The sequence below is a fragment of the Alligator mississippiensis genome, chromosome 14 (genome assembly GCF_030867095.1).
Source record: "Alligator mississippiensis isolate rAllMis1 chromosome 14, rAllMis1, whole genome shotgun sequence".
NCBI classification, from domain to species: Eukaryota; Metazoa; Chordata; order Crocodylia; family Alligatoridae; genus Alligator; species Alligator mississippiensis.
The window spans coordinates 32,193,548-32,217,643 of NC_081837.1; the positions used below are offsets into that span (position 1 = coordinate 32,193,548).

Genomic DNA, 24,096 nt, shown 5'->3' on the forward strand with positions numbered 1-24,096 from the left:
ACATTCTCACACATGCATACACAAGAACACACACCTATGGACTGGCCTGGAAAGGACCACCTTGGTCATTGAATCCAATTTCCTGCAATTGTACACAACCACATAGTGAATGTTCAGTGCCAAAGGGGCTACAAGACAATGCCTTGCAGCCCTCCCTATATCCCACAAGTCACAGCATACCCCCAGCATCTTACAGTAGGGATGTCAAACCTACAACCCATGGGACAGCTCCAACCTGCAGAACCCCATAATCCAGCCCACAGTGCTAGCCCATTGACCCACATGCTGCACTGGACTGGTCCTGCGTACAGTGCTCAGCATGTGCGCTGCCCCCAGTGCTCACTAGGGCCAGTCCCAGGCTGTAGCGCTGTGTGCGTTGGACCAGGCTTGTCGGCAGGGGGGTCCATGAGCCTGATCCAGCCTGTTGAATGGCCTCATGACACTTGTTCAGCCCGCAGGGTCAGATGAGTTTGACAGTCCTGTTTTATAGTAAGGCAGGAGCTTTAGTACACAAAACAGAGGCCTCAGAAAATTCCATATACCACAGGAAGAGAGCCGGAGTAAGAGGGCATCCCCACATCCATGGGGCTCTGCAGGAGCAGGGAAGCTGTTAGGTAGGACATGCCCAGACTAGCCTGAGAAGTGGACCATGCTCCGTGCTACAAATAAGACAGACACCCTCCAGTGGTTCCTGCCCATCTGGCCTCACCCAGTTCCTTCCTGACCCAAAATCTGGCCATTGGTTTGACCTTGCACATGCTGGGAACACCCTCCAGTGAGGCACCTGAGTGAATATGCGTGCATACACATCCATATACATGTGTCCATGCCTCTACACACACATACTTGTGCATGCAGACACGTATGTGTGAACACACACACATTATATGCCTTCATATTGTTTCCAACAGGCCTTCTGTTTCCACCTTCCATATTAGCTCATTCTCTTGCAGCCTTTCTCTTATGCCCCAGCCACACATGGTACTTTGGGGAAGGGGCTGCTAAAGCTGCTCAGGGCATTAAGATGGGCAGGGAAGCATGAGACTGCCAGGGCTGTCTTCCACCTCTTTGCTGTGCTGCACCAACCTGGAGCCAGCAGGGAGTACAATGAGGGACTGGGGAGCATTTTCACGAGCACTTGCTGGTAGCCCAGGTCTCCTGCTCCTGGCCAGAACATTAACCTTCTGGTTGACAATGCAGATAATGCCAACTGGGTGTTGCTGTCACTATTTGCGGCTGAGATGTTGCTGAAGATGTATGCGCTGGGCCTGCGCCAATACTTCATGTCCCTCTTCAACCGCTTTGACTGCTTCGTGGTGTGTGCTGGCATCGTGGAAACCATCCTGGTGGAGTTCAGCATCATGTCACCTCTGGGCATCTCTGTTTTGCGGTGCATCCGCCTGCTGAGGATCTTCAAGATAACCAAGTAAGGACAGGGCCCTGAGGTACAATGTAGAGCTCAGGTGACCTGCTTGAACAGGGAGATGGAGCCAGTTTTACTCCAACTGTAATTCCTGTGCTCAGGATGTTTGATGGCAAGAACAAAAATTGGGGAAGCTGAGAATGTGTGAAGGGAGTTCACCAGGCTCCATGAATCCATTTAGGGAGGGAGTTATCTGCCCCCCATTGTCATATTGATAAAGGGCAGTACTTTGGTTCTTGTTTTACAGGGGAAGGAAACGGAGACACAGGAAGATTGAGTGACTTGCCCGAGGCCAAACGGAGTGGGCAAAGGGCCTAAAAAATAAGTGCTAAGCAGTGAGCCCTAGAGGACTGAGCTGGGAGTGGGACACAGGATAGCCTGGGCTTGCTTCTTTCCCTGCAGTACTTCAGTTACCCCATCTGGAAAATGGAAATTGTGGTGCTGACCTCCTTTGTGAACTGCTCAGATCTGGTGATAGACAGTGCTGTGGTGCATGGTCATCACCACCTGGGTTCCTCCTGCCACTTTCACCCCAGCCCCAGGGCTGAGGCACTTGGTGAGGCCCTCCCCTGGCATGAGCCAATAGAGTGTCTCTGTCAAACAGAGCAATGCTCTGGTTAGTCTTTAAGGTGTCACCCTGCCCCACCCTCTGCAGCACGATTCCCAGTGGTGCCCCTTGCGGCAGGCAGACAAGAGACAGGGGTGTGTATGCACTTCCTCTCTCTAGGTACTGGACTTCTCTGAGCAACCTGGTGGCATCCCTGCTGAACTCGATCCGCTCCATTGCTTCCCTCCTCCTCCTCCTCTTCCTCTTCATTGTCATCTTCTCCCTCCTGGGGATGCAGCTCTTTGGAGGGAAGTATGACTTTGAGGACATGGAGGTTCGACGCAGCACTTTCGACAACTTCCCCCAGGCCCTCATCAGTGTCTTCCAGGTAGGGGGCAGAGGGAGCCAAACACCTCCCAGCTGCCAAGCTATTACTCAGAGGAACCTTGGGAGTCATGTTTCTATTCTGGACTCTAGAAGACAATGTGCATTCATGTCTGGGGCTGGGAAAAGGGATCAGGACTCCTGGGTCCTATCCTGTTTTCTGGGGTGCCCATCTTGTTCTCTCACTCACACCATCTCTTGCCCTCTCCCAGGTCCTGACAGGAGAAGACTGGAATTCCATCATGTACAATGGGATCATGGCCTATGGAGGGCCCTCCTTCCCTGGCATGCTGGTCTGCATTTACTTCATCATCCTCTTTGTCTGTGGGAACTGTATCCTCTTCTAGGAGCTGGGCATTGTCTGGCTACCCATGCCCAGGGCTAATAGGCCTGGGTTGCAGCTTTGGTCTATGAAGTGACAGCCATGGAACTACCTCAACCAGTGGTGGCCAACCTTTATGGCAGGTGTGCCATGAGCCAAACCCTGCCCCTTCCCCGAATGCTGCTCTGATCCCCACTCCCCAGTCATACCAGATATAGAATTTGTGCTCTGGGGCACTGGAAATGGGATGGGGCAGTCCATCCCATCTTCCAGGCTGTTGATGACTTCTGAGGAGAGGCGGAGGGAACTGGGCTTATTTGGGCTGGAGAAGAGATGACTGAGGGGGGATTTAATAGCAGCCTTCAACTACCTGAAGAGCGGGTCCAAAGGGGACGGAGCTGGCCTGTTCTCAGTGGCGGCAGATGACAGAACAAGGAGCAATGGTTTCAAGTTGCAGCAAGGGAAGTTTAGGTTAGATATTAGGAAAAACCTTCTCACTAGGATTGTAGTAAAGCAGTGCAACTGGTTACTCAGAGAGGTTGTGGTATCTCCATCCTTGGAGGTTTTTAAGACTGGGGTAGACCAAGCCTTGGCTGGGGTGATCTAGTTGGGGATGGTCCTGCTGTGAGTAGGGGGCTGGGCTAGATGACTTCCTGATATCCTTTCCAACCTGAATTTTCTGTTTCTATGATTCTATGAAAGGAAGCAGGGGGGGCTTGAGCCTCTGGCAGTCCAGAGCAGAGTGGGGCAGGAGGCTCCTGTGAGAGGTGTCACTGCCAAGAGCCAGGTTAACCCTTCCCTGTCCCCACAACTGCCATAGTTTTATATGGCAATTGAGTATAGAAAGCCCTGATAGAAATTCAGCAGCTGCTGTAGGGCCAGGGAGGGGTTGACCTGGCTCTTAATGGTGATGTCTCACACCTCCTCTCACAGTAGCATCCTGCCTCTGCTCAGCTGGAGGCTTAAGCCTCCTGCACCCCCCAGCTCCCTTTACTGAGCACACAGGGCTCACGTGCACACTTGTGGCACACTTGCCAGAGGATGGTCACCCCTGACCTAAACCCTCAGGGCCAAACTGGGGGAAACTGAGTGTTATTCAGGGCCTTGCAGAGTGTCTGCTGTATCAGAAAGCCATGCAGGAGGTGCTGTTGTTCTCCACAGTATCAACCACTGAGCACTGCTGGGAGTAGGACTCTGAACTAGATGGGCCAGGGCTCTGATCAGGAGAAAGGATAGAAGATAGGGTGGGTCGGTTGCCTTGCCCAATAGGGTGACTTTTATGTTGGAGTCATTTGGGGGCTTGGGACACATGGAGAAGGCCTGCATGGCTGGTTAGGGACATGTTCAACGCAGGAGCCCCAGGAAGGGGAGAAAGCCAGAAGTGCAGGGTGGGGGCTTGTGAAACACAGAAAACTATCAGCTTGGGCAAGTCTGTTGGTCCCTGGGTTCAGATCACATTGTGGAGGGTAGGGGTTGTTCATGTGTGATAGACAGGAGGTGGCTGGCATGAATGCGAAAGGAGTCTCTGCCAAGCCTGCGGCTCTGGCTAGCTTGCTGAATGCCGTGCTTAGGACCATCGACCAGCTGCCCCGTGCCCGGCCTGGATGATGCAGTCACGGGAGGGTCCCACAGCTGTAGTGTCCTGCGTGTTAGCATCCCCATGAGCTTCCTTAGCCCATTCCCTACTGAGATATCCTGCTCAATGTCTTCCTGGCGATTGCGGTGGACAATCTGGCTGAGGCTGAGAGCCTGACCTCTGCCCAGAAGGCCAAGGCGGAGGAGAGGAAGCGGAGGAAAATGTCCAGGTCAGTGCTGTCCCAAAAAGCAGGAGTGACTGGGGCCTGGTGCTGCCAGTCAGCGAGAGCTGAGAGCCCAAACAGCATCTTAGTGGCTTTCTCCATGTCACCTCTCCTTTTTGTTTCTCCTGTCAGAGGTTACCCAGGGAAATCTGAGGAGGAGAAGCAACTACTGGCCAAGAAGCTGGAGCAGAAAGCCAAAGGGGAAGGAATCCCCACCACAGCCAAGGTCAGTGCCACCACCCTGCTGGACTGGCCAGGGACAGCGGGGGCTGCTGAGGCCTGGATCCCACCTACTACTGCACACATCGTCTCACGCTTCCAGTCAGTGTGTTAAATCCTGGCTGATGAGTGAACCCCCTGAGGCTTAGGCTCCGGCTGCATCCAGACTTCTGAGCCTTCACGGCTCACCTGAATGGTCTGCAAACATTAGCTCGGGGCAGGCTCCCCTGAGGATCCTGCTGCCTTCTTCCTCCTCCACAAGTGCACCCTCCCCCTGGCTGTGATGGCTTTCCTGGCCCTAGCCTGCAGCTGGCCTGGCCGTATGGTAGTCACAGGAGGCTTGCAGGGGGAACCACTTCCTTTTGGGAGGGGCAATATTTTCTGATTATTTGCCCAGCTGCGCAGGGAGGGGATATAGTTGGGCATGGACACCCCCCCCCCACTTTCCCCACAGGCTGATGGGGAAGGAACTGATGTGGTCATACCACCCTGAGCTTCAGCACAGGCATCACCAGAGGCTCGTAGTTAGACATCAGGTCTGGAACGCTCCTCTGATGCAAGTAACTGCTTCCTCCACCCCAGCCCAGAACATAGGGAAGACAGGGGGAGAAGCACTCAGTGGGGACTACCTGAGAGGAGTTTCCACGTGGCGTCTGTCCTGCAGGTGCAGGGGAAGGGGGCTTTGCTCACTGCAGTGTTCTCAGCTCTCCTGCCCCATCTTACCATTTACAGTAGCACTGCAGCAGCACCTGAGAGCCCAGTCCTGGCTCCAGGGCCCTGTGATGTCAAGTGCTGTACAAACACCAAGCAAAAAAACCTCCCTTGCCTCAAAGAGCTTACAGTTTGTTAGAGATCAGGACATTCTCTTGCATGGTGCAGAGCGGGTAGGCTTGCGACTCGGGGTTTCCCAGGGTTTCCACTACTCACCTTTCTATGTCATTTTCAGCTAAAAGTAGATGAGTTTGAGTCAAACGTCAATGAGATCAAAGACCCTTACCCCTCTGCTGACTTCCCAGGTAAGGCTCTGGCCCTTGGATCCTGCTGGAGGGATGGAGAGAGACAGGGCTGGGGAAAGGCCCGGTGTAGCTTTGAGAAGAGACGTGCCAATGATTGGCTCTGATCACAAGCTCCTGGGAGGGCAGCTGGGTTTGTGGCTTATGGCAGTGGTCAGCAACGTTTTGTTCTGGCTGGCCAGAATGACCCAGCTCAGGTCCGAGATGGGCTGGCACTTGAACTCAACTGCTGCTGCCGCTTCTCCCCACTGCCTGAATCCACCGCAGGTGAAGTCCCCTACTGCCAGGAGCTGCCAAACGCCACCAAAGCCCCCTGGCTCCCAAGGCAGGATCCAATGTCTTTTGGTCTGGATCCAGCCCACAGGCCCCAAGCTGGAGGAGATGCTGTGCAGTCCTTAGCAGCTCCTTATGTGCTCATGTGAGGTGGGATCAGGACGTTCTGGCTCTCTCTGCACAGCAGACTGCTGTGCCCTTGCCTTCCTCACTGCTTTGCTTGTGGACTTGCTCCCCTGGGGTCTGACAAGTCTTAAAAAACGGAAACAAAGGACGAATTCTAGGCCTAGCATCAGCGATCAGGACTCTCTGCTGAAAGCAGTGGGGTCTACGGGCTGAATTCAGTGTGGTGAGGTCTGGGGTTTCCCTCCTGGATCTGCCCTATAGATCTGTAGTGGCAAAGAGTGGAAAGCCCAGAAAGGTAGGAAACTGAGAGGGGAGTGGCGTGTCCTCACCCCAACTAAGGAGGTCACACTGCTGTCTGGCATAAAAGGAGACATGACCTGAGGCCAGGTTTCAGATCCCTGCATGAAGAAACAGAGCTGTTGTGCTGACTCGCCAAGTTTAGACCAGTTTGGGAGTACACATGACAAGATCCTCTTTAATGGTGGACTTCTTTTCTGAAGGCGTAGTGTCAGGAAAGCACTTTCTCTGGCAGCCAGCAAAGGGAAGGACCCCAGCATGAAGATAGGTACAGGTTGACTGTCTTTTTCTCTTTCTGGCCACCCCACAGGCGACGATGAGGAAGATGAACCTGAAATCCCCCTGAGCCCTCGGCCGCGCCCCCTGGCAGAGCTGCAGCTCAAGGAGAAAGCTGTGCCCATGCCCGAAGCCAGTGCCTTCTTTATCTTCAGCCCCACCAACAAGTAAGAGCTGCTTCTGCCTGTCTACCTGCAAGGACAGCCTTCCAGCAGGGGTGGGGTGGTCAGTTGTGCCTCCAGCACCAGCCTTCCCAGCTGTGGGAAGGGATGTGTGAGGAAAGGGCCCCAAAGCTATTATGGCTGCTCACTAGAGGGTCCTGGGATAGTTCATCCAGCAGTCCTACTTCCTACTGTACTCCAGGGCACATCTTTCATAAGGAACCCCCTTCTTGTACAGCCATGGCTGGGAGCCCCCTCATTTTGACATTGCCCTGCATCCACCAGGAGCAGACTCTCACCCCGTTGCTTCCCTGCCACAGGATCCGAATTCTGTGCCACAGGATTGTCAACGCCACCTGGTTCACCAACTTCATCCTCCTCTTCATTCTGCTCAGCAGCATCTCACTGGCGGCCGAGGATCCCATTCGGGCTGAGTCCTTCCGAAACCAGGTGACCCCGCATGGGGGCCCAGCCAGGGAAAGCACCCAGAGTTGCCTAAAAAATGCAGCCCCAGATTCACTGCTGCAAGGAAGCCTCTTGCCTTCTTCCCTGGGAGATTTTGAAGAGGGGGCTGGGCGTCTGGATGTTATTGCAGCCCTTAGAGGAGAGGGTTGTGCCATGCAGAGAAGGGAATTCTGGCTGCCTCCAGGAGAAGGGTATTTTTAATTCTTTTTCATTTTAGAGAAGCTCCTACCAAGCTGTTGTCTTGTCCCTAAACAGAGGTGGGCATAGAGGGCAGGAGCTGGGACTCTTGGCTTTCAGAGGAGAGTCTGGTTAGAGCTTAAAGCATGAGTCTCCTTTTTCATTCCACTTCTTACACCAGCAAATTAGCTGACTTGGAACAAGTTTTCCCATCTGTCAAATGGCACCAGGAAGGACATTCCACCCACGCACTCCTGATCTGCAAGCTCCAAATTCTGGAAACACAACAATGAAGCCACTTAAGAGCAGTGTTTGCCAGTGAGAAGGATGGAGGGAGAGAGTGGGAGAGGGGTTTTAAGCAGGCCGCGCCACTCTGAAGTATCTCCTGTCTCAGGAGTGAGGGCAGGGCATGCTACAGAGCAGCAGTCCGGGGCTGGGCACATGGTGGTGTAGCTGTGTCCTCCCACGCTACAACCATGGGACACATTATGTATTAGAACATAAGACACCTAAGGTGTGTATATCTTCAAGGTGATTGGTGTGGGGGTCCCCACTGGGGACATTTTATCCATGATCTGTATAGTCTAATGCAGTCTGATTTCCTGGGTGTCCCCAAGACCTCTTTTCTCTCCTATCACCACTCTCTTACCAGATTTCTGTATACTTTTTTTCCTGCAGATTCTTGGATATTTTGACATTGGATTCACCTCTGTGTTTACTGTTGAAATAGTTTTGAAGGTGGGTCACACACTAGCTGCTGTCTTTACCAGAGATGGTCCTACGTGGGGCAGAGGAGGGGGTGCCAGAAGAGAGAGGACACTACCAGTATCTTGCATGTTTTATCCCTCATGCTAGCATATGAGCAGGACTTGGCAGTGGCTGTAATGAATGCAGATCCTTTATTGAGGCTGTGAACACAGACACATCCTGTGGTCTCTCTTGTCCTCTACCTGCCAGGCTCTGCTACCATATGGGGTCTTCCTAAATCCCAAATGAGACTGAATCCTTGTAGCTGCTTTGTGGCCCTTGTGTAGCATGAGCTTGGTGCATCTCAGCCCTGATGCTAATGCATAAAGGTCTATGTCACAAAACCACAATCACACCCAGCTCCTTTTGGGCAGCCTCAGCAGTTCCATAAGGATGTGGGGAATAAAATTCCTCTAGAGTAGAGCTGGGAAAATATTTAGGGATGAACCTTTTTATGTCAAAAAAATGCAGATCCAGCAATGCCAGACCGATTTGTAACTTGCTCTTGACTTCAAACTGTCTCCATGTCTCCCTCTCCCTCTCAAACAGGAGAAGTCAAAATGTTCTGATTTTTAAGCCCAACTGGTGAAATTTCTTTCATTTTAAAAGAAATTAGAGGATCCCACAATGAAGTGCTTTATCTGACTCCAAACAAACAGGGGTTTTCTTTTGGTTGTCAGCTTTATCAAGGATCTGAAAGCAGATCATTTGGGGTTGATGCAAAATTCATTTTTAATCCCCATATCTTTCCCTGTGCTGTGGGGGTGGCTGAGACAGGAGCTGAGGCTCCCTGGCCCAGTGCATTGTGAAATGCTTTGTCTGATCTGCTTACCTAGTGGCTATAGAGATGATTTATGACTTCAGGGCTACAAGCTGAACTCTTTTTGGAGTCACTAAAGGAAAACATGAGCAGAGGGTATGTGTCCCCATCCCTTCAACTCTCCTCTGCTCCCTTTCAGATGACCGCATATGGAGCATTCCTCCACAAGGGATCCTTCTGCCGGAACTCCTTCAACATCCTGGATCTGCTGGTGGTGGCTGTCTCCCTCATCTCCATGGGGATTCAGTAAGCATCTGCCATAGCAACCAGTCTGCTAGTCCAGCAAGGGATGGCACTAGCTGCAGCTACGCCATCTATGATGTAGCTTAAATTATGGGTCCATTTAGCCTAGTATCTTCCATTGGCAGGGACAGATCCCTGATTCTGCAGCTGATAGAGGTGCCCTTTGCAAGATGAAGTAAGGACTGTAATTTCATAGATTCATAGATTCATAGATGTTAGGGTCGGAAGGGACCTCAATAGATCATCAAGTCCGACCCCCTGCATAGGCAGGAAAGAGTGCTGGGTCTAGATGACCCCAGCTAGATACTCATCTAACCTCCTCTTGAAGACCCCCAGGGTAGGGGAGAGCACCACCTCCCTTGGGAGCCCGTTCCAGACCCTGGCCACTCGAACTGTGAAGAAGTTCTTCCTAGTGTCCAATCTAAATCTGCTCTCTGCTAGCTTGTGGCCATTGTTTCTTGTAACCCCCGGTGGCGCCTTGGTGAATAAATACTCACCAATTCCCTTCTGTGCCCCCGTGATGAACTTATAGGCAGCCACAAGGTCGCCTCTCAACCTTCTCTTGCGGAGGCTGAAAAGGTCCAGTTTCTCTAGTCTCTCCTTGTAGGGCTTGGTCTGCAGGCCCTTGACCATACGAGTTTCCCTTCTCTGGACCCTCTCCAGGTTATCCGCATCCTTCTTGAAGTGTGGCGCCCAGAATTGCATGCAGTACTCCAACTGCGGTCTGACCAGCTCCCGATAGAGGGGAAGTATCACCTCCCTGGACCTATTCGTCATGCATCTGCTGATGCACGATAAAGTGCCATTGGCTTTTCTGATGGCTTCGTCACACTGCCGACTCATGTTCATCTTGGAGTCCACTAGGACTCCAAGATCCCTTTCCACCTCTGTGCCACCCAGCAGGTCATTCCCTAGGCTGTAGGTGTGCTGGACATTTTTCCTCCCTAGGTGTAGCACTTTGCATTTCTCCTTGTTGAACTGCATTCTGTTGTTTTCTGCCCACTTGTCCAACCTGTCCAGGTCTGCCTGCAGCTGTTCCCTGCCCTCCGGCGTGTCCACTTCTCCCCATAGTTTTGTGTCATCTGCAAACTTGGACAGAATACATTTCACTCCCTCGTCCAAGTCACTGATGAAGACATTAAAGAGTATCGGTCCAAGGACCGAGTCCTGCGGGACCCCACTGCCCACACCCTTCCAGGTCAAGACCGACCCATCCACCACGACTCTCTGGGTGCGACCCTCTAGCCAATTCGCCACCCACCGGACTGTGTAGTCATCCACGTCACAGCCTCTTAACTTGTTCACCAGTATGGGGTGGGATAGCGTATCGAAGGCCTTCCTGAAGTCTAAGTATACGACATCCACCCCTCCTCCTGTGTCCAGGCGTTTCGTAACCTGGTCATAGAAAGAGACTAGATTGGTCAGGCATGATCTGCCCGCCACAAACCCGTGCTGGTTTCCCCTCAGCATAATTTGCCCTGCCGGGCTCTCACAAATGTGAGCCTTGATAATTTTTTCAAAGACTTTACCAAGGATGGAGGTGAGACTGACTGGCCTATAGTTGCCCGGGTCCTCCTTCCTCCCCTTTTTGAAAATGGGGACCACGTTAGCCCTTTTCCAGTCCTCCAGGACTTGGCCCATGCGCCACGAGTGTTCGAATATTCCCGCCAGTGGCTCTGCAATGATGTCGGCCAGTGCCTTCAGCACCCTCGGATGGAGCTCATCCGGGCCTGCCGACTTAAAGGCATCCAGTTCTTCCAAGTGACTCTGCACCACCTCAGGATCTACGTATGGAAGTCTGGCGCCTTGCTGCTGCCTCTCTACAACCCCAGTGAGAGACTTGTCGTGCCCCTCGCTTAGGAACACTGAGGCAAAGAACTCGTTGAGGAGTTCAGCCTTGTCCCCCCTGTCCATCACCAATTGTTTCTGCCCATTTAGCAGGGGTCCTATTCCTCCCTGGGTCTTCCTTTTACTCCCTATATATCTAAAAAACAATTTCTTGTTGTCTTTTACTTGGGTTGCCATCCTCAGCTCCATGGTAGCTTTGGCCCGTCTAACTTCCTCCCTACAAGCACAAGCAGAGGAGGTATATTTATCTTTAGTGATCCCACCTTGTTTCCACTTTTTATGTGCTCCCCTTTTGGCCCTTAGGCTGCCCTGGATTTCTCTGGTCAGCCATGGAAGCCTCCTGGCCCCTTTCCGTCTTTTGCCTCGCTCGGGGATCATCTTGCTTTGTGCCCGAAGGATGGTTTCCTTAAGGCACAGCCACCCTTCTTGGGCTCCCATCCCTTCAAAACTCCTACTCTGCAGTGTGTCCTTGACTAATCGCCTGAGTTCATTGAGATCAGCTTTCCTAAAGTCTAGCACTTTCACCCTACTAGTTACCTTACCCACTCGCCGTCTTATGTTGAATTCTATTATTATTATTTCCTTCTAGTCCTGGTGTAAACCTCCTGAAGCATGGGTGCTGGCAGATTACCCTTGCTGTAGCATTCACAGAGTTCACTGCAATAAAATTATCTGGCTGCATTATTGAGAGGGGGAAACAAGTAGCCTCTGAAAACAGGGGTGAGAGAGGGTAGCCCATGCATTGTGTAGACAAGGATCCAGCAGCAAGCACCCACTAAAATCTGAGCTTGCCTTCTCCCACTTCCCTGGCTTTCTTCAGGGCTCCTCAGTCCCACTCCTCCCTGTGCGCTGATGGGTAGGATTCACCCCTGTGAAGTCAGGATCTTGGTCCAGCTTTGCCTCAGCACAGAATGTGCCTTTTCCCTTCATCTGTAAAACAGAGCAAGTAGCTACTGCTTGCACCACCAAGGGGCAGAGTGGCAAAGTTCATGTAACACTGGGGAGTGCTCTGAGGTCCATTTGTGTCAGGATGGACTGTCCCCGGGATCTCTGTCCACTGAGATGGATGGCTGTCCCCCCCTAGTGCACACCAAGCTGACTCTGGCCTGCAATTTTGCTCTCCCTGTCAGACTGCTCCTGGTCCCCTTGCAGCAAAACCCAGCATGTGATCCTGCCTCTGAAATGCATCATGCCCCCAGTAGTGTGATAGGAGGTACATGATGAAGCCCTGAAGACAGGGAGGGGACCAGCTGATTTTTCTGCCTGTGCCACCAGCTGAATAACCCCTCTCTTCTCCTCCTTGCCTGCTGACTCCAGGTCCAGCACCATTTCTGTGGTGAAAATTTTGAGGGTACTGAGAGTCCTGCGGCCACTGCGAGCCATTAACAGAGCAAAGGGGCTGAAGGTAAAAGCAAAGCTGGGGGAAAGGCTCTCTGAATACACGTAGCTGCCAGGCATGGTCACATGGCAATGGCACTTGGACTGAGTGTGACACTACATGAAGTGTAGACCTTGAGATCTGGAAACGAAATCCATGGAGCCAGGATCCTGCCTGTGCTTTCTTGCCTGTGCTTCCTAGGGGTGTGGGTTATGCAATTTGACTCTCACTTGGGTGTTTTGCTGAGTGTCTGGGAAGGGGAAGGTAGTCTGATGCTTGGTACACACACATTTGCAGCTGGTCCATGGGGCTAGTCCCACATGGGTTGCGATGCTGCAGGCACAGTCCATCAATTTTTTGTCCTCTTTTGCTGTAGCATGTGGTCCAGTGCGTGTTCGTGGCCATCAAAACCATTGGCAACATTGTGATAGTCACCACCTTGCTGCAGTTCATGTTTGCCTGCATTGGGGTGCAGCTCTTCAAGGTGAGAACCCCTTCTGCCTAGAGTGTAGGTGTGCTCCTCAGCCCACCTCCCCATCCCGGGAGATCTGCAGTGATCCCCAACCAGGGAAGCTCCAGGATGGGACTTTCATTCCTAATTCTTAAGAAAGAGCATTCTCCCACCCTGAGAAAAAAAAGCAGGCCACGGTCTGAGCTGAGTCCCTCCTCCCACCAGAGCCTCTCAGGAGAAACCTTAGAGCCACAGCACACTGCAGTTGGAACAGGGCTGCTTCATCTATTGCTCTGCCTGGAAAAGGCAGCTGTATGCAGGGGCTCTTCCCAGTCGTGACACTAAGCAGCTGGGTACCCATAGGCCAGTCCCTTCCCCCCCAGTAGTTTCCATCTCCCAAGCAAGGTCAGTGCTGCTGACACTCCTTTGTACAGAGCTCTGGATTATTTAGATGGAAAGTGGTAACTCTCCCTGCAGCAGGAGATTCACCTTGCATGCCCAAGCAGCTTCCTAGAGGGTGTCATTGTCACTGGGAGCTAAGGAAGTGCAGGTGCAACATGGCCAGGGTCCTAAACTAAGCTCGCTAAGGTCCCAGCTGGGATGAGGAGAGACCGTACAGTCCAGCAGGATGATGAATGATGCCCTGCCACATAACCCTGGCAGCCAAGCAGGACTGTTGTTTGTTAAAGCCTCCTGTTATTTTTTATCTTCCATTGTCTTTTTTTCCCTCCTTTGGCCTATGCATGAGATAAGTTTGGCGGGTCTTAGCTCACGTATCAGACAAAAGACACACTGAGGCCTGGTGCCCCCTGGTCCTGGTGCTGCCAGGCTCATATGTGCATGGACCACCGAGGCCAACCTCTTCCATATGGTCCCAGTAGGTCAGGACTGGGCATGATGGCAGGACTCTGTGAGACTTGCAGTGTAGTCACCAGTGGCATAAGCAGAAGGTCTTGTTCCCAGGGCTATTAATCAGGCCCCTGAAAATACTCAGTCAGATCCAGAGGCATAACTACCAGGGTCTGCACCACCAGCAGCAGGGCCTGGGCTGACAGAGGTGGTGGCTGTCATACTCGTGTCCCCTCTACAGGGTGCCCCAGTTGTCTGCCCCTCACTGTGCTACCAGTAATATTGCTTTGTCTCGTGCTGTCTGGTTAACTGCAGGGGAAGTTTAACAGCTGTACAGACCCGTCGAAGATAACCGAGAAAGAATGCAGGTAGGCATGTCACGCCATCTTGTCCCTGTACGCACTACGCAGCCAGAGCACCCTTTGGCATGAAGCACATTTCATGGCAGGGGGCAGGTAGAGAGCACTTGCATGGTGGGGCCCCTGCCAGCTTGTGCCCAGGATCACGAGCCCAGAAAACTGCCCCAGTACATGGCATCCCCCACCATGCTGGGCACTTTGCTCTAGGACATGGTTGCTCAACCCCCAGTAAGCAAGCCAGATCCAGCCCCTGGGGTTCCTCATTGATCCATGGGTTGTGGTCTTGCATGCCATATCAGGCACACAGGGCAGCATGGGGCCTGATCTTGGCTGGGTGGTAGCAGAGTGGGGTCCCCAGAGCCCAATCCTGGCCAGGTGGGATAAGGCCCCATGCTATCTCTGCCCCGCTGGGCAGCAGCAGCTTGGGGCCTCATCCAGCTCATGGACCAGCCCCACACCATTCACCTACCTGGTGGGGCCAAAAGTGTGAGCTCCACTGCTCTAGGTCATGGGCAGCTGAGGCCAGTGATGAACATCTTCAGGCAAGATGGAGTCTGGCTCTTAAACCACACGGAGGATAGTCCAACAGAGCCTATGCTGCTGTGGATCCGGGCTGTCTTCTGTCTTGCCTCTAGCCACAGCCAAAGCCAGGCTGTCCTGGAGAGGCAGGAAGCAGGCCCAGCTGATTTGTCCTGGCAGTGCTGCAGCAGGGCTAGAGTCCCCTGTACATGGTCTCTAGCCCTTGTGCTAATGAACAGGACTGGGGAAAACAAATACCTTGACTCACTCCGCAAAGGTCTGGTTACCTGGGATTTGTGTGACATGGAGCTGTGCAGGCTGGCTGGGCTGGTCTTGGCTGAGGGATGCGGAGCTGGGTTCTCTGTCCCTCCTGGTGCATGTGTTGGGATTCCCAGTGTGACCTTAACTTGCACACTGTGATAAGGTATGGGATACAGTGGTCAGAGCAGGGAGACCTCAGTGTGTGTGTGTGTGCATACATGTGAGCTGGAGTTATATGGACAGTTTAAGAACTTAATTACTCCCATTCACCTATGTCCAAATCAAGAGTGATTCCAGGGGCCTGGTTTCACTCTGCTCACCTGTGGGCACCTCAGCCATAGTCAATCTGAAATCAAAAGGCCATTACCTAGGTAGGGTGAGAAGGTAGGCAGGTCCCCCACCTCAGTATGTGCCCTCTCCCCTTGCAGAGGGTCTTTCATCACGTACGTGGACGGCGACCCCACGCAGATTCAGCTGGAGCAGCGTGAGTGGCAGCACAATGACTTCCACTTTGACAATGTCCTCTCGGCCATGATGTCCCTCTTCACAGTCTCGACATTTGAGGGCTGGCCACAGTGAGTCTGGCTGGGGTGAGGGTGGCATGGGGGCCTGGGATGAGTATCACACTGCATGGAGGAGATTTGCAGGCCTCTCTGGCATTGCCACTCCTCTTGATAATGCCAAAAGTGGGAGTGAGGGGCACAGAGAGGTCCCCATCTTAGGGAGCATGGTAGTGCTCCCAAGGGGCCAAGGGGGAGCTGCTGGCTGGAATGTCTTGCCTGGCCTGTGCCAGCTGGACCATAGCCTCCTCAAAGGTCTTTGTGTCTGTTATGGAGGAAGGGTCGTGCCGTCACCCACCCTGTTAAGCTGGGGGCTCTCTGTTGACCCCCACAGGCTGCTGTACAAGGCCATCGACACTCACACTGAGGACATGGGCCCCATCTATAACTACCGGGTGGAGATGGCCATCTTCTTCATCATCTACATCATCCTTATTGCCTTCTTCATGATGAACATCTTTGTGGGCTTTGTTATTGTCACCTTCCAGGAGCAGGGTGAGAGCGAGTACAAGAACTGCGAGCTGGACAAGAACCAGGTACAGGGACACCTGGGTTCTGGTGTGGGAGTGGGCCATGCTAGCTGGGCCAGAGCCAGGGGCAGGGGGAGAGGGGAGGGGAGGCAGGAGTGTGGGAGTTAATTACCAGGCTCAAGATAAGCAATCCTGTTGTGAAAGCAGCTGGAGCAGAGTGGTCAGGGCTCTGGGAAGTGTGGAGGGCACAGGGTAGGCAAATGCCAGGGTTGCCCAGCAGGTGAGGGTGGCAATGTAGGCTCAGGAATTTCAAGCTATAAAACTGAAACCCAGGTGCCCACAGATTTTACATGCCCTCCTGTGGCCTTGGCTGCCCTCTGTCACCCTGACTATGCACTGCAAGGTCCAGGCTTGGCCAGACCCCGGGACAGTCCCATCATCCAGGAGGTGTGAGTTACTGTGTAGCTCATGCATTACTTGAGAGCCACATGCAAGCAATGTGGCACACCTGGCTGGGGGACGGTGGAGGCTGTGGATCCTTGGGCTGTGGAGGGGCCCTGCAAGGAGTCAGTGATTGGCAGCAGCCCTCCAGACTAGGGCAGATATGGACAGATCCCTTCAGAGACCACTGCAGGTGCTCCTGCTATTGCTTTTCCTGGCCTTGTGCTGTAGGTAGGAGGGAGGGTGGGGTCTGGGCCACACCCCATTGCTCATGGTGCCAGCTTTCCTCAGCCCACGGCACCCTGGCATGCAGGATTCAGGCTCTCCTTGAGCCTTCTCCCCAACCCAGGAGAAGCTAGAACGTGGCCCAGCTGCCCAGAGCAGCTGCACATTCCTGCCTTGGACTGCAGTCAGCTCAGGTTTCCTACACCAAGCAGAGTCCTGCCAGGTCAGTGTCTGGAGGGGAAGCCAGTAAAAAGCCCAGAGGCTGCAGATAGGGCTGCTGCTGCTTCAGTACATGGTGCCCTGATGCTACAGGGCACTGTGTGACTGGGTGACAAAGTATGGTCACATGCCAGAAGCCTGTGGCCTAGCCCCGTTCTCCGGAGATCCCTCTGGTGACCTGCGGCAGGCAGAGCAAAAGTGCCCCAAGAGGGCAGTGCCAGCAGTGGTTCCCAGGGAGGCTGCCAGGCCACTTTTTGGCAGCACTGCCCAGTGCACGGCACCATAGCCTTCACTCCTCCCCCTTCTTCCTCTTCCCCCCCACAGCGCCAGTGTGTGCAGTATGCGCTGAAAGCCCGGCCACTGAGACGCTACATCCCCAAGAACCCCTATCAATACCAGATCTGGTACGTGGTGACCTCCTCCTACTTCGAGTACCTCATGTTCTTTCTGATCCTACTGAATACCATCTGCCTGGGCATGCAGGTAAGGATGAGCTTATCTAATGCCCAGCCATGGGGTAATGGCTCTTGGTCTACTGGCTGCAGGGCATGGGGGTGGGTGGGTTTCTGTGGCCACTCTGTTTTTGGCAATAGGTCAACAAGCAATGGGAATGAGATGTGGGTTGGAGTAGGGCCAGGGCACTCCTCTGTTCCTTCTGGAGAGTGGGTCCTGGTGTGGAATCCAGCAAAACTAGTGGTCTCTGTTCAGTGAAGGCCTCCCATGTGGAAAAGCAGGTGCTGCTGGTGATGAATGACTGGCATCAGCTGACCAGGGTGTATGGAGGGCCCAGGTTTGGGATACTTGCAGGTTGGGACTGAGGGTCACTGACAGAGCTGGGGGCGTGGGGGGAACCCAGGGTTGAGTTAGCAGAGAGGATTGTGAGTCAGGATTGAGGGGCAATAACAGAACTGGATGTATAGGAGGCAATATCGCCTCGTTTGCTTCCTTCTTTCCTGTTCCCCACAAGAAACCTCAGCTAATATGTTGCTCTCAGCCTTTCATGTCAGCTCCAGAACTGTGCATGCAGGGACACATCAGGCCCGGTTCTTTTCCACTTGTTGGGTGTCTAAGGGGACCTGCAGTCCTATCCCACCCCTTTCAAGTCCCTGAAAACCCATTCTACATTCCTAACACATAGAGGTAGCTCTGTGGTGGTGGCTATATTTGTGTCCCCTGCACAAAGTGGCACCTAGGGCTGCTGCCCTGGTTGTTCCCCTCCGTTATGCTTCTGGTAATGCACCCTCCTCTTCCCTGAAGACTGAGTCACAACAAAGCAGTGAGGAGGAGGAGGAGGAGGGCCTGCCCACCCATTCACCATTTACTTTTAACAGTTTTTTAGGGATTGAGAAGGGTGGAAAAGAATGACACCTGGGTGCCTAACTCCACTTGTGTGCACAACAGGCCCATGCTGTCTGAGTTTGCCCTGAGGGTTATTTGACCAGCCCTGTGTCTGTTTCCCACAGCCCAGGGACTATCACAAATTTCCTTTTGCCTCCCCAGCATTACAACCAGTCTGATGAGATGAACCATGCCTCAGACATCCTGAACGTGACCTTCACCATCCTCTTCACTGTGGAGATGTTCGTCAAGCTCATGGCCTTTAAAGCCAAGGTGAACACTAAGACTAGAGCTAGGGTCTGGTGTGTTGCACAAGGTCTAGCACCAAGCACTAGAAACATAATTTCTCCAATACGTAGTGTCCCTAAACCACCAGCCTTTCTGAATAAGGAACACCAGAGAGCATAGGTTACCCAGTCATATGCCCACAAGATGCCACTGAAGTCTCATGGGCCAGGGCTGCTGTTCAGAACCTGGGAAATTATGTGTGGGCAAGCTGATGCTCAGATATTTCCAAGTTATCAAAACACCTAACTGACTTTCTTTCTAAATGAAATCTTACTGAAATCTGCAATTTTTTTCTAAGCATGCTGTTTTGGGCAAAATGGCATTTTTCATAGAAAAGCCATATGGATGGACAGTTTTCAACCAGCTCTTGTTGTCAACAAGTAGCTCAGAGCTTGGTGGGATGCCAAGGGGAGGCTGATCTCAACCCAAGTGGCCACTTGTTGTTGGCAGATGCTGATACACTGGTGCCCTGCCTTTTTTTTCCCAAGTGGGGCAGAAGACCAAACCTCAGTGGATCACTGACCTTCACTGGTGTGTTCTGTTTGAGCCCATAGAAAGTCTTCTCCTGGCAGAGGGGAGTGGGTGTATGTTTGGACTGGGCATGGTATAAAGCAGTCAGGAGTGGGAGGTTTCCATTGCAGGGAGTTTATTGTGCAAATCATCTCCATCTCTCACTGCTTTCCACTGTCTCTCTGTTTGACCATTAGAGATTACCCATTTTCTTTCTCTTCTTTTTCCCCATCCTTATCTTTGCTCCCTTGATCCTAGGGCTATTTTGGCGACCCTTGGAACGTCTTTGATTTCCTCATCGTTATTGGCAGCATCATTGATGTCATCCTGAGTGAGATAGACGTAAGTGCTAGGCAGGTACCAGCAGCAGGACATCTTGGGTGAATGTCACTGCCAGTAGCAGTGGGAGGTGGATGAGGGGATGGGGACTTTTCAGAGATACCGCATTAGGGCAGGATACGGATATTAAGGCGCCTTTGCAGCATCCCAGCAACTCTTCATCCCACAGAAAGTATGGATCGCTGCAGTACTCCATGAAGTGCCAATTTGGAGGCTGGACCAGTTGTAAGCTTGGCGTGGGATGGGAAAGAGACTAGCAGCAGTGTGGTCAGGACTCTTAGGTTAACCGTTTCCTCTTTCTTTAAAAGTTGTTGACAGGATTTCTCTTAAGGCATCACACAGACATGGTGGACCTCACTGCCTACCAGACACTGATACTGTCCCTTTTTCCTGTTTTCATGGTGGGGGCAACTAATGGAAACTGTCCTGATCCTTGATCAGAACCAGGACTTTGAGCTGACTCAGTAGCACGTCATTTGAAAACAGTCCGCCCGCACCTTGCTTTGACTAAGTTCTTTTCGCACGTGCTCGGATGGCTAATACCTGACACATGTCGCTCACAGCTGACACAGAAGTCATTGAAAGGGTTCCTCTTGTCTTATTGTCCCTCTAGGAAACTTCTGTCTGGCACTACCTGAGGATCAGGCCACATTCAATGTGTTTGCTGAGAGTGTGCCTTTGTATATGACAGTGCACGCATATGCCCAGCACACTTCATATATGCATGCATGTCTATACACTATACACTGGGGTTTATTTGCTATATACCACATGTTCTATAACACCTATGTGTCTATAGAGAAGGTAGGTATATGAATATAGACCCCTAACAGGAGCATTTTCCAAGAGGTGTTCTGGGAATTAGATGTGTGACCACAACTAGCATGGCTTCCTAGCACCTGGCACTGAAACTGCTTCTGTACACACATTGGTGATGTGCTGCCTTCAGTAGACCTCACTGTAGCTCTAGAAGCAGGGTAAGAAGCAGAGAGCCCCAGCTTAATCAGTAATGTGATCCTACTGATCCTTCCTACTACATGCCTCATCTAATAGTTTTCTAATGTGTTTCTGAGCATCACCCAGTCAGCTCTTCCCCCAAACCCCAGTACAGAGAGGGATCCATCAGCAAGAAGACCCAGACCAGAGGAGGTGAAAGTCATCCTCATTTCCTGTTCTGAAGCATAGATGACCAGCCATAATACACCACAGGTCTCCACAGGACATAGCCACCATCATGAGTCATATTCCTATGGCTGGCAGAGTGCATGACCACTTGCCTTCAAGGGAGATGGTGTTGCTAATGCCTGCAATGGCAAAGACCTCCCAGAATGATGCTCCCATTCTGGAGAGCAGGAATCCAAAAGCCATGCTTCCTCCATTTGTGATTCACTCATTTGCACCATTCCTATGTAACAGCAACAAAAATTGCCCCTTGAGTAAGATTTCTGCCCCTACCAACTTGTATTTTAACGAGAAGCACTGTATAAGCCACTCTGCTTTTCACCCTTGTCTAGGTGGACCAGGGTGAAGGAGAGGTGCATTATGGGGCTTACAGAAAACCCAGTGTTACCTGTTAATGTTTCGGCTGACATCTGTTTTCAGGAATTCCAGGCAGAGCAGCCACTTCGAGTCAGTGTCACCAAGTGCTGAGCTGACATCTGGGTGACTCTGTGCCCGTGGCTGGCATTGCTCTCTACCTTACCTTTAGGCATCAATGCACTGTTTTCTTCTCAGCAATTCTAAGCCTTAAAAAAGCCTGGGCTCCAGATCATATCATTGCTTGGAAACACCACCATAGTGGTAGGGGAGATATGGGCACCCCAGTGGGCACAGCATTTCAATCAGTGGGTATCATGGAACTGCAAAGGCAGACTCAGGGAAAGTATGGGTCCCTTACTGGGTGGGGGAGGCAGCCTAGTGACAGATGATGCGGAAAACACTGAAGCACCCAATGCCTATTTTACTTCAGTCTTCACAGGCAAAGTCATCTCCCAGATTACTGCACCTGGCAGCACAGTTTGGGGAGGAGATGAGCAGCCATGCACAGGTTAAGGACTATTTAGAAAAGTTAGACATGTACAAGTCCATGGGGCTGGATGTAATGCATCTGAGGGTGCTGAGGCAGTTGGTCAATGTGATTGCGGAGCTGCTGGCCATTATCTTTGAAAACTCGTAACGATTGGGAGAGGTCCCAGATGATAGGAAAAGGGCAAATATAGTGCCTATCTTTAAGAAAGGGAGGAAGGAGGATCCGGGGAACTACAAATCAGTCAGCCTCACCTCAGTCCTTGAAAAATTATGGAGCAGGTCCTCAAGGAATCCATTTCTAAGCACTTGGAGGAGAAGAAAGTGATCGGGAACAGTCAGCACGGATTCACCAAGGGCAAGTCATGCCTGACCAACCTGATTGTCTTCTATGATGAGATGACTGGCTCTGTGGTTGTGTGGATAGCAGTGGATGCAGTGTACCTTGACTTTTGCAAGGAATTTGATATTGTCTCCCACAGCATTCTCGCAGGCAAACTAAAGAAGTACAGGTTGGATGAGTGGACTGTAAGGTGAATAGAAATCTGGCTGGATACTCGGTCTCAAGGGTTCCCAATCAATAGCTCACTGTCTAGTTGATACCCGGTATCAAGTGGAGTGCCCCAGGGGTCAGTCCCAGGGCTGGTTTTGTTCAGTATCTGCAACAACCTGGAAGACGGCATAGCGTGCACCCTGAGCAAGTTTCTGGATGACACCAAGCTAGGGGGAGTAGTAGTTACATTGGAGGGTAGGGGTATGATTCAGAGAGGCCTCAAAAATAGGAGGATTGGACCAAAAGAAATCTCACGAGGTTCAATAAGGAGAAATGCAAAGTCCTGCACTTAAGATGGAACAATCCCATGGACTAGGACAGGCTGAGGAACAACTGGCTAAGCAGCAGCTCTGTAGAAAAGGACCTGGGGGTAACAGTGGACACTAAGCTGAATATGACCCAACAGTGTGCCTTTGGTGTGAAGATGGCTGACGGTATACTGGGCTGAATTAGTAGGAGTGTTGCCAGCAGATTGAGGGTAGCAATTCTTCCCCTCTATTCAGCATTGGTGAGGCCACATCTGGAGTACTGTGTCCAGTTTTGGGCCCTCCGCTGCAGAAAGGATGTGGACAAATTGGAGAGAGTCCAGCAGAGGGCAATGAAAACGGTTCGGAGGCTGGGGCACATGACTTCTGAGGAGAGGCTGAGGGAACTGGGCTTATTTAGTCTGGAGAAGAGAAGAGGTGAGGTGACATAGGGGGCTTAATAACAGCCTTCAACTACTTGAAGGGTACTTTCAAGGAGGATGGAGCTGGCCTGTTCTCAGTGATGGCAGATGACAGAACAAGGAGCAGTGGTCTCAAGTTGCAGCAGGGAAGGTTAGGTTAGATATTAGGAAAACTTTCTCATGAGGAGGGTGGTAAAGCATTTGGGGTAGACAAAGCCTTGTCTGGGATGATCTAGCTGGGCCTGGTCCTGCTTTGAGCAGGAGGTTGGATTAGATGTGACCTCCTGAGGTCCCTGCCAACCACAATGTTCTATGATTCAATGAATCTATCACCAAGAGGCCATGGTGCCTAAGTGTGCACTATGCTCCAGGGCCTGAGTACTGTATTGCCCCAAGATCTCTGCTCTCCTCTGTCCTGTCATTTAGTTTCACACTTCATTTGGGCTCCTTGATCACAAAATGTTCTGACCTGTGGGGGGCCAGTGGATAGCTCTGCTGTAGGCTTCAGAGAACCAGTAGCAGGGTACCCCAACTACCCTTTGCCTTCTACCTCCCTTCCTGTACAGCATGAGCCACCAAGACATTTTTGTGTCTTCCCAGGGGGCCCATTTTATTACCCCAGAATCCCCATGAAGGTTTTTCTCTTGACATAGTGTGTGCACATACCCCTGGCAGCTGTGGTTGTGGTCACAATTATCCATTCAAGGGTCATGTTTTGAGCTTCTGGTGCTGAGACCCAGAGGAGAACAGAATTAGGGATGATGTGCTGGAGGTTTCAGATGAGAGGAATTAGAATTAATGGAGCAGGGGAGTGTAGCTGGGGAGACTCAGCACTCTGGGGTAAGTATCCCTGTCTGGGTTTTTCTGGGTCAGCGCTAGAGATGGGGAAGGTGGGTTTCTTCTGTAGTGTCACCAGCATCCGTTGGGTGGTTTGTTTGCAATGACTGTCTCACCTGGAATCAGTAGCCTTGTCTGCTCTGGAATGCTGCTTCCTGCCAAAACGCACTGAACAACAGGGGAATTGCAAAATTTTAGAGAGAGCACACTCTCGTGAAGCCCTGCAAACCTGGTCCCAGCAGTGCTGCCAAGACAGGCAGCCCCCATGGCAGGGATGAGATAATTTTTCACACAGAACAAAGTGATTCTTATGGGGCATTTTCTTGCCCACCCCAAAATTGTACCTCTGGATTGCAAAGTCTGTCCTTTCTTTCTTTCTCTCTCCTTTCCTCTTTCTTTCCTTCTTTCTCATGTTTCTGTGTATTGCTGTTTAGTCCTGTATAATGGGCAGGGGTGGATCTTAAAAGTGCAAGCCATTTCTGTAGTCTGCAAGGCCCCACTCCAGCAAAGCTTATGTCAAACATGTGAATGGTGCCATTGTCCTCAGTGAGACTGTATAGGTGCTTAATGTGAAGCATTTTGCTGGATCGGAGCCTGTGAACTTGGTCAGTGCCCACTAAAGTCAGAGGAAAGATACTCCTTGATTGTATTGCACTGTGGACCAGGC

The 24,096-nt window shown here is 51.9% G+C and overlaps 1 protein-coding gene across 1 annotated transcript in view; it reads left to right on the top strand.

Annotated features, from left to right (window-relative positions):
- Positions 1 to 24,096, top strand: part of CACNA1S (calcium voltage-gated channel subunit alpha1 S) — a 91,825-nt gene that overhangs the window by 43,024 nt on the left and 24,705 nt on the right. Inside the window, exons 11-28 of the mRNA XM_019492602.2 lie at positions 1,201 to 1,426; positions 2,151 to 2,358; positions 2,567 to 2,687; positions 4,367 to 4,481; positions 4,608 to 4,701; positions 5,641 to 5,710; positions 6,714 to 6,846; positions 7,161 to 7,290; positions 8,161 to 8,220; positions 9,189 to 9,295; positions 12,458 to 12,545; positions 12,895 to 13,002; positions 14,134 to 14,186; positions 15,386 to 15,532; positions 15,852 to 16,053; positions 17,197 to 17,355; positions 18,373 to 18,483; positions 19,267 to 19,350. Of these exons, the coding sequence (XP_019348147.2) occupies positions 1,201 to 1,426; positions 2,151 to 2,358; positions 2,567 to 2,687; positions 4,367 to 4,481; positions 4,608 to 4,701; positions 5,641 to 5,710; positions 6,714 to 6,846; positions 7,161 to 7,290; positions 8,161 to 8,220; positions 9,189 to 9,295; positions 12,458 to 12,545; positions 12,895 to 13,002; positions 14,134 to 14,186; positions 15,386 to 15,532; positions 15,852 to 16,053; positions 17,197 to 17,355; positions 18,373 to 18,483; positions 19,267 to 19,350 (2,216 nt within the window). The remainder of the gene's footprint in view (positions 1 to 1,200; positions 1,427 to 2,150; positions 2,359 to 2,566; positions 2,688 to 4,366; positions 4,482 to 4,607; positions 4,702 to 5,640; positions 5,711 to 6,713; positions 6,847 to 7,160; positions 7,291 to 8,160; positions 8,221 to 9,188; positions 9,296 to 12,457; positions 12,546 to 12,894; positions 13,003 to 14,133; positions 14,187 to 15,385; positions 15,533 to 15,851; positions 16,054 to 17,196; positions 17,356 to 18,372; positions 18,484 to 19,266; positions 19,351 to 24,096) is intronic.